The 10,549-nt window shown below is 31.4% G+C and overlaps 1 protein-coding gene across 1 annotated transcript in view; it reads left to right on the top strand.

Moving 5' to 3' along the window:
• LOC129225187 (dmX-like protein 2) overlaps positions 1 to 9,053 on the top strand; it is a 154,131-nt gene extending 145,078 nt beyond the window's left edge. The window contains exons 53-56 of the mRNA XM_054859753.1: positions 2,371 to 2,515; positions 2,623 to 2,712; positions 4,753 to 4,880; positions 7,663 to 9,053. Coding sequence (XP_054715728.1) covers positions 2,371 to 2,515; positions 2,623 to 2,712; positions 4,753 to 4,880; positions 7,663 to 7,860 — 561 coding nt within the window. The 3' untranslated portion in view covers positions 7,861 to 9,053. The remainder of the gene's footprint in view (positions 1 to 2,370; positions 2,516 to 2,622; positions 2,713 to 4,752; positions 4,881 to 7,662) is intronic.
• Positions 9,054 to 10,549: the final 1,496 nt, after the last annotated feature.

Below are 10,549 nucleotides of genomic sequence, written 5' to 3' on the forward strand. Positions count from 1 at the left end.
CTCACGAAGAAAATGGCGCAGTGGGAGTCAAAACTAAATTCATGTCGACCGCACATACTGCTTCTATTATGATGGTCTCACCAGATACAGGTACATCACCTGCCTCTTTGATCTTAAACAAGGGTCACAATGTAAAAAAACATGATTTTCGTCAGTGCGGGATCGGAGCTACTTCCACGTGGACACGAACATTTTTCATTTTTGGAGTAAAATCTTCGTTAAATAGTGGGTTAAATTCGGAACTGAACCGTCATTTGTTGTGAGAAACAGGGCTCCATGGTTCCTGTGTAATTATTTCTCTATTCACATTGTTTTGCAAGCAGATGCATCAAGATTTCTCATTAACATCATCGTCATTTCGTACGACCTTTCACAGGTCAAGCGTCTGCGCTCCTCACGACACAACGCTCCGTCACATGTCGCCTCTAGCACTCGACTACTCACAAAATTTTTTGAAACATCCCAGCTAAAACCCCACGCAGTCGCGTGAAAAGCAGATATTCATACGCGGCGTCACTTAGCGCAGCAAATGGGAATGCGGGAAAATGACATCACCGAACCAGACCACACCTACGGCCCAATGAGCGAAAAAGGCGGGAGAACAACGCATCGCGGGAAGAAGAAGGGAAAACATGGCCGCCAAAAACTCTGAAAAGACGCCATTAAATAGAAAATCCGAACACATGAAATAAAAACGCGAATTTATGAAAATATATGTGATTACTATATCACAGGGCAGTAACTTACTGCTGAAAAAAAAGACCATAGTTAATTATTGTGAGATAAAAACAATATTCATTTAAATGTTCTGACCAACTTACTATTGTCTTAAGAGGATCATTCTTAGAGCACTTTAACACATGTGGCTTTTAGTTAGGAAAGAAGCTTTGGTTTTGGAGTTGGGAGAGAGAGTTGTTTGTAAAAATTCCCATCCCCCGTATGGTTTTGGTGTAACCAGCTTGATCTGTTTTGGTTAAAATGCTTGCATGATTTACTAGCACGTGTGTAATCTATTTGCAATAAGGAGAAATCCTTTTTTAGTTTTTACATAAATTTTTCACTTACACTGTTATCGTTTTCAGCTAAATTTTTAATGTATGTAAGCGTTATTAACTTTTAAAAGGCTATTGCATACTCTTGTTTATGTTTTTTACTTATTTTGTGGGTTATCCACTGTTGCCCCCGCAAGCCTATTCCATGGATAATTGGGAGTTTACTGTATATTCAATGCTTACTGAAAGTAATTTGAAAGGGTGTGTGTGGGGGGGGGAGGGGCTTTTAGAAAGTTTTGGAAACTTGAGACAGAACTTGAGAGGTGTACTTGCTTTCAAGGGTGCCCATGTAGGGGGGCAAGGGGGACTCAAGCCCCCCCCTTAGAAATTAAAACTTCCTTGCTTTTAGTACTTTTTTCTTTGCAAAAATGTTTCTTCTCCTGCCATTAATGAATAAATTATTAAAAATGTCAAATTTTAATGACTCTAATCTTTCCTGAAATTGGTTTTCATCAGAAAAATGTCATGCTAAACCATGGTTAAAATATCTGAGCCCCCCCCCCCCCTCTTACAATTTTGCATATGGGCGCCCATGCTTGCTACTATTGCCAATCTTGAAATAAACCTGCTCTTGAGTACCTACAGCAAGAGCTAAAGAATGGCAGTTGTGTCTAGTCCAAAAGCTCTATAGCAGAGGTGGGAAATGTTTTTATGACTGCAGGTCGCATTTAAATTGGGCAGTAATAAATGTAAGACTTAATAAACCTGTAAATGCAATTTTTCAAAAGTTGTCATAGTTTTTGTATCGTTTCACCACTTAACTGCATTATACTTATATAGGGGGGGGGGGACATTGAGTCTTCTTTTATTAAACAGAAGTCACAATAAAAATATTTTTGTATTTACACGAGAATAATTTGTTTAAAAACTGCATATTTAAATACTTATTTAATATTGCCACTGAGCCTGCAAAAAAAACAGTACACAAAAGGCCATTTTACAGTATTTGAAAAATATGCAAAGTACTTCCTCAAATAATATGTTTATGCAACCATGTGTTCTGATATTATTAAGAACTTAATGCAATCAAATATCAATGCAATTGATTATAGTCCTACGGAAAGTTCTTTTCTGTTGCAATAAAAAAGGATTTCAATTTAAAGTTTTTGATAAAGAATGAAAAATTAATGAATCTGATTTGTATGTACTTAAGGCTTAAAAAGTTTGATTTTGTTCTATATAAGAACATTTGGTATTTTAAGCCCCTGGTTCAAATAACTATTTATACTTATGTTAAACGATTGCTCCCTTACTTATAAATGTGCCTCTATTAATTTTTGGAGGGTTAAATGAATTTTCAGTTTGTTTTTACTTTCAGTCAACCCAGTGTCATAGTAAGCAAGCAAATGATTTTGCTTTCTTGAGTTCATCCAGTTTAATTGCAACTGCTGGACAATCCAATGACAATCGGAATGTTTGCCTGTGGGACACATTGTTGCCTCAAGGAAAGTCTTTAATAGCAGGTACTTATTGTATCATTCTTTGAATGAAAAATTTAAGTTTTACATTTACAAGTTTTCAAAATTTATGATTTCGAGTTTTCCTAAGAAAAAGTTATGATTTATTTCAGGTTTCCAATGTCATGACAGTGGATGTTCTTCAATACTTTATGCTTCACAGAATCATATTCTTATTTCTGCTGGTAAAAAAGGAGATATCTGTATCCTTGATTAGTATTTGAAAAATAATTTGTAAAAAATATATTTATTTAACTTACTATTAATATTTAAAAATAATGTATTAATACAAATTAACTCAAACTATAAAGTAACTTGCCAAGTTTAAATCTAACATCAATAAATAGTAAAAATTTGTTTTCTAAATGAATTGAAGAACATGGGGCAATCCAACATCTATGAGGAACTGCTATGGAACTTTGTACCCATTAGATCTGCATTCTTCTCGGTGACCCTGTCTACCCCAAACTTGGCTCCTTTTTTGCATTTTTGTTTTGTTGGGATACTGGATTATGTTTTGTTGAGTTAATACAAATTATTTAAATTTTTCCTATGCATTCAACACTCTAGAAACTTTACGATGTTTTTAATAAACAGACAATCAAAGCACTAGATCATGAAATACGACATGAAGTAAGCACACTCACATACTCATTTTACTTGCATACTGGAAATGTTAGTAGCAAATGCTGAAACTTGGGAAATTTATTTCAACAAATACATTATAGCTGCTTCGCAATTCTGAGCTGCCAATTTATTAAGTTTATGATGCAGTATACATACTTGCCAATTCTACTGTTTTTAACGGGAGACTCTCGTTTTTGCTTCCGTCTCCCGATTTCCCGTTTTTTGCAATTTTCTCCCGTTTTTGCAGTTTTTTCAGTCAATCATCAAAAAGTTTTACTTTCTTCTCAATAGATGGCGCCCTTTTCTAGTCTACCAATGTCAGGAAATAAGAATTTTTCCAATTAATACCTCATTTAGTAAAAATTTTTTGGAAGCTTTCCACATTGCATGTTCAACAAAGCATGTGCTTTGTGGAAAATTGCAGCAGATTTCAATCCTTTTGCATCTTGAAAATACTTCAATTATTTTGAAAGTTTGAAGTTATTTTAACATGTGACCTTTAGGTAAAGGTTACATGTTATTTTAACATGTGAGTAGGTAAAGGTTATTTTAACCTTTACCTACTCATTTAATTTTTTTTTTATGTATTGATTTTTTTTTTTTTTTTTTTTGGATTTTAGTAATTAAATATTTGTAGCTACTTTTTTGGTAGAGACTGGGGAATGTACAAAACTTAAAGCAAATTCACTCCTTACTATTTATTTTTTCATTTTCAGTATTTGTTTCTTGCTGCTATCAATTAGCTTATCAGCGAAAAATCCCCATTTCACTTTAAATTTAGTATTTATGTTACTTAAAAGCATAATTTAATAATTTTGTTGTGAAGATATGCCGCTGGTGAATCATCTATATACTTCTAGTGGAATCTCCTGTTTTTTTTTTCCTTCAAAGGGGGGTTGGTAAGTATGAGTATATAATTTTAATTGTGTCTGAGATAGGTTTATCTGTTATATTATTGAGAGTTGACTCATGATGACACTTGGAGAAAGTATATGTATTAACTGTAAAAAGTTATCTTCAAATATGTTTTTTCAAAGTTTAAACCATTTTATCTTTCAACATTATCCTGATCGCATTAACACTTTAAAAAATCTCTTTGTTTTGTTTATTGCATTGTCCAGCAATGTTACCACTTGCTTTTTGATGGCATTAGAAGAATGACTTTGAAATCAAAGGTACAAGTTTTTGCTATTGATAATTCAGCATGAATGTAGAAGGAAAGAATGTTGAGCAAAATGTGTAAAAAGGTGTACCCTCTCTATGCTATAAATGTCACTGTAAAAGATTAAAGTACCATCTGCTGTACAATAAAGAAAAAAAAATATTTTGAAAATTCTACAACATATTTCTCTTAACCACGCAGTCTTTGAAACAGTATATTTTAGTATATGATTCAAATTTTAATTACTTATGATCTTTTATTATACGAAAAAAAGAATATCTCAAACATCTTTTCTGAAAAGTTTATATTGATATATCAGAGTGAACTTTTCTCACTGCATATTTGGTCATTTCACTAAATGCTCCAGAACACTTATTTAATTAATATTAGTTATGAAAGTAAAATATATGATCTGGATTTCCAATGCTATTGTTATTTCTTTGACATAAAAAAGGTATATTTGACATAAGGCAGAGACAACTAAGGCATAAATTTCAAGCTCATGATTCTCCAATCAAATGCTTAGCCCTGGATCCTGGTGAAGAATTCTTTGCAACTGGATCAGCTGATGGAGATATTAAGGTAGTTCTGAAAGCTAGAGTTGTTTATACCAATTTGTATTCAAAAACTGAAGTCCCCCCCCCTCCCGTACTGATGGTGGTATTTTATAGTATTTTCTTTTTGTGTGTGTGTTAACTCTAATACTTGCCTTTTTAAAATTTATCTCCTACTTCTACATGTCCTTATTTTTGACCACAAGAGCCCACTGCTTGTTGAGTTTCTGGAACGGGGAATCACCATCAATGCCTTTGTGCCAAAGTTCACAAAAGCTTTTGATAAACAAATATCTTATAAAAGTACTGTCAGAACTCGATTTAACAAACCTCTATTTAACAAATTTTGCGATGTAGCGAATTTTTATTTTCCCCCCGACTAAAATGAAAGCAAAAACCCCTACTTAACAAATAATAAACCGCAAATTAACGAATCATTTCAACAGCCAAAAAAAAAAAAAAAAAAAAAAAATTTTTTTCTCAATTTGAGTTAGGAAATATTGAATTGTTTTCCTAATGACATATCCATATTGTCCGAAGCAGAAAAACACTTTTATTAGAATCTGCAATTTTTGATGGGTGAGGGGACAGCCAATGAATAGGGATTCTAATGCAGAAAGCGATAATGAAACTCCCATTAAAACTTACTTTTTCAAATGCTTTACATGGCCCAGAAACTGTAAAAACACATCTCATGCAGCAGGCTGTATATGACACAGCATTTCCTTCTCTCCATTAAGTTGAAAGAGAATTATTTCCAGTCAAGTATTAAAGAAATTGCCAAAATCTATTACTCAGTACTTTAAAATTTCGAATTAACTAGTGTGTAATAATTTGTGGAATGCTGAATAAAAAGTACACTTTCTTCTTTTGGATATTTCTGCGCAATTGCTTATTAGGGCTTATAGATAAAGTAAGTGCAATTTTTTTTTCACACTCCGATATTACGAATAACGCCGAATTAACGTATAAAAGTTTCGGTCCCTATGAATTCAATAATCCAACTGTAATTTCTATGAAACCAAAGAATTTAAGTTAGAAATGCTCTGAATGAAATGTTTGAAATATTTCAAAAATTCTAGTCGTAAAAATAGAAATCTTTCTAACCGTTCATTTTGAAATTCATCTGTATTTTTTCATTCTATGCACTTTTTCAACGTTGAATAAATCTATAATTTCTAATTTACCATTCCTGATTCTGAGAAAATATTCATCCAAAACAATTCAGTATAGATATAATTTTGAATCCTTAATTTATCATCAACATCAAGTCTAAATGTTTTAAAGTTATGCTTTCTCTCTCCTTAAAAATGTTGTGTAATTTACAAAGAATAAGATCTTTTGCTTTAGATTTGCAAAAAAAAAAAAAAAAAATGCAAACATATCTTTAATTATTTACAAGTACAGTAACCACACTGTTGCTGTGCAACATCAAACATTGGGCATACATCAGTCTCTCTACATATAAACGGTGCCCCCATACTTGCAGTTACGTGACACTCTCTAAAGTCTAAGGCGAAGTTAACGCACTAACTGGGTTTCATTTGAATGAAACTTATATGAGGCAGTGAGAAGCAAAGGGATGTAAGTGGCAAAGTTAAAATTTTGGAAATAACCAGTACAAATGGTAGTAAACCTCTCGTCTATTTTGGGGCAAGAGATAGTACTAGTAGCCGTGCTGATGTACAGCATGATTTAGAAAAAAAAAATCAATGAAAGCCTACCTAACAAGTTATCTTTGAACACATTTTACTCAAAACTTTAAAAATGTCCACTTACATCCCTTTGCTTCTCACTGCTTCATATGTCTTTTCGACAGACTGAGGTGAAACAACCTATAAATGAAAAGGACATACAATCGAAACATTGACAATCACTTTGATTTTTACAAGATTAACCTTACAAATAAAAATGGAAATTTTTCCAAATTGCAGTTGTAAGGTTCTAATAAAAGTTTCTATGTAACTAAGATAAATTGGTGTGTAATTGTTTTGTACTAAAGACATTAACTGAATTTTTAAGTAAAACTTTTATGTGAAATAAATCATACCTTTGTTATATATTGTTAGTACCTATTGTACATCACATACCTTCATTTATTGATATAATTATATTCTTGATATACATAAAAGTACATGAAGGTAATTGTATTTAGTTAAAGCTTATCATATGGTCATCTGACATGCTGATTGCCTTTGCAGTGATCATATTGTGAATTAAATCAAGTTCATGAAATTATTTTCACTAATGCTTCAATAAATGATAAAAGCTCCCTCCCCCTTTATTTGACCTTCCATACCTACCTGAGATAATTTTGCTTCCTCTATAGAAACCAAGTAAGATAGGGAAGCAGAGGTTTTTTGGATTTCAGGAAGGGGAAAACAACATATAACCAATATTTTACGACTTAGACGATTCATTTTTGCAATAAATTGAATAGAAATGAATCAGAACTTTATAAAAACGATATACAAATGTGAAAGACATATAAACAATGCTTTGCTCTGTTACCATTCTAACTCACGATGCATTCATAAGGATTTCATAAAAAAAAAAAAAAAAACTGAGACTCAACATAAAATTTGCTCTCACAGTTGATCATATATGTACTTAAAGTAGCATGTAAGAAATTCGTTTATTAACATTGTGCAACAAAGTTTTTAAACTTTAATAATGTGATTTGGAAATTATGAAAAGTTATGGCAAACAAGTATTTATGAATGACCATAAATAAAAATACAGAATTGTGCATGAAAAATTAAAAAATATTTACTAGTATTTCAGCTGAATAATCTTGCAAATACTTTTAGGTATGGGGTTTAAGTGTCCATGTGAAACTATGCTCCTTTGCTGGCGAGCATACTAAAAGCTCCTTATTTCGAAGCATCAGCAATGGAGTATCTCAGTTGGAAATAGATGAAATGGGCCGATTATTCTCTTGCGGTGCTGATGGTTCACTGAAATTGCGGACTCTTCCAGATCAGGATATTGTCAACGCTGTGGTATAATTGTAATATTAATAATACGAAATGCAACGAAGTCAGTTCTTTAGCTAAGGAATGACCTGTGATTTTTGGATCTCTCTATCTTTGACTGTTTGCTGCATTGAGAAGCGACTGTTTTTCTCAGCTATGTGTACTTCGAAAATTCCATGATTCTTTGATTGGTGCTGTTTTGATTTCATGTTGTTGTCATTGAAATTTGTCTGTAGTGAACAAGGCAAAAATCATATCTTTGAAATATTTATTTGTAAATCAAAAAAAAAAAAAAAAAAAAGAAAGAAAGCCTGTGTTCTCGTTTTGTTTTGAAGAGAATTAAAAATTTTTGATCAAGTGCTAAAATCGATATATGCATAACGAGTAAATCAAAATGTCATGACAGAATTTGTAATCACTTGAAGATCTGTCTCTGTTGGATATCTGTAATCTCCAGTATTAGTTTTTCAGAAGAATTGTGCAATATGTTTGTGTATATCCCAATTTTTTTCATATTTGAATCTGTTTCTATGACTTCATATTCCATTTTAACATTCAAAAACGAATTTTTACATTCCATTCTTTTACATCTTTTTTTTTTCCTGTATTTAAAAAAAAAACCCTATTGCTTTTTAAAATGCTGTCTGTGTGAATAAATGTTACAAAATAAATATGTAGATCATTAAATTTCAAGTTGATTGATCAAGCAATGCATTGTTTTAATCATGCACCTTATTTTGCTCAATTAAATTGAATAAAAGTTTCTGGTAAGTGTACCTTAAAACTAGTCTTGATATTTCCTACCAAATTGGAAATATTACTTCAAAATGTGTTAACTTTCTCTTGAACGCGTCTGTGATTGTCGGTATTTGTTGAAAAAAAAAATATAGATGTTGTATATTACATTCAAGAAAGTTTATTAAAAATGAAAACTAAAGTATTTAACTCATTATTCTAGAATAATTATTTAGATGTTGCCATTTATATATTTATTCAAGTTTGTTTTGAAAAGATAGTGATATTACTTAATATATATTTTAAGTTTGTAAAGAAATGTAAATTATGTAATTTTTTTTTGTTGTGATGCTAGAGCTAATGAATGTTTATATAGTATTATGGTGTGTATAAAAAAAAGGCACAAAATATCTTTATCAGCTATGACTTTATTGTAATTGCTGCCATACAAAACGGAATAAGAAGGAATAAAACTTGTACATTGTATTTCATTTTTTTTTAATGCTTGTATATTTTTAAGCTGCTTATATCATTTGAGCTTTTCTGGATGGGATTGATCTCATAGGTTCTAATTACTCTTTTTTATTGACTGATGAAAATAGTGTTTCAATTTTTGAATATCATTGATCAACTTTGAGTGATAAATTTTTAATATAAGCATTTTGCCACTCTATTATCGACATGTTGGGAAATCTACAAATATAAAACAAGCCAAACAAATATTTATAAAATTTTGCAAAATAATTCCTTACAATTCCCCCCCCCCAAACAAAAAAACAAAACTTAAAAGAGTTTTGGATAGTTAAATGCTTATATTACCAAAGATAAAGGCAAAGTTAGCTGGATGACCTTTTTAAATTGACTAGTGTTCGCCCAGTGGTCGAACTTCGACCATATTCATAAATGAATATTTGAGAAAACTTGTACGAATTTAACTATTTCCAACATTTTTATTTCTACTCTTACTCATGTGTACTGCTTATAGGGGGAAACGTACAATTTTTATATATACACGCAATACCAAACAGCAATAATTTATTCAATTTTGCTTTTTGTCTGTTAATCTCAGAATAAATGGATGAAAGGGGATCCTTCGGTAATGGGGTCGTTTCCGAAATTTTAAACGTATTTTTTTTGAAAGAACATGTTTAAAAACGTAGGTTTTAACAATTTTTTAAGTAATTTGAAAAAAATTAATATTTTTAAACAATTATTTTAATTGGTGCGCAGATTAAAATTCATTTTTTACGCTTCTGCACATGGCATCAAAAGTGATGAAATGCCATTCACTGATGCCATTAGTGCACATCTCAAAATATCATAACCTGGAAACGTGGTTGATAGCAAAGCGTAAACATTTAGAGCAGCAATGGAGTAGCTCGCTAAAGTACGTCACTTGTAACGTCATAAAGACCACGCTTTATTTCCAAAATCAAACATTCAAAAAAATTAATAAAAAATAACGTTATTTCTTATGCTTATTCTATCAATTTCAGTGACTAAAAGTAGTACTTTTGACTGGAGAAAACAACCCCATTGAGAAATTGGTGTGGTCGTCAAATTCTTGGCTTGAATAATTTTATTTTTGATACCATGTTGTTTTGTGCTAACCCTATGCAAATAGATAATTTCCCTACTCTGTTTACGTATGCAAAGGAAAAACATTTTTCGCTCAGGCATTGGAAACGTAAAACTTGACGCCAATGGATAAAAATCACTAATTTTCCAATTTTCGAAATCTTCCCGTATGAAATGAAACATCAAAACTCAGTTTATACGTACAGTTTCTGTGTGAACAATATTATTTATGAAACGTCTACTATTATTGAGTAAGTTGCTTCTCTTCGTCATTAGAAATATAAATTTCCAAATATCAAATGAACGAACTCTACTCGAGGCAACTTATAAGTGTCCATTCGAGAGCACTGGACGTCGTAATAATAGTACAATTTAAAAAAAAGGTCGCCTTTGAGATTTGTTTATGGTT

The sequence above is a fragment of the Uloborus diversus genome, chromosome 6 (assembly GCF_026930045.1).
Source record: "Uloborus diversus isolate 005 chromosome 6, Udiv.v.3.1, whole genome shotgun sequence".
In the NCBI taxonomy this organism is placed as follows: Eukaryota; Metazoa; Arthropoda; class Arachnida; order Araneae; family Uloboridae; genus Uloborus; species Uloborus diversus.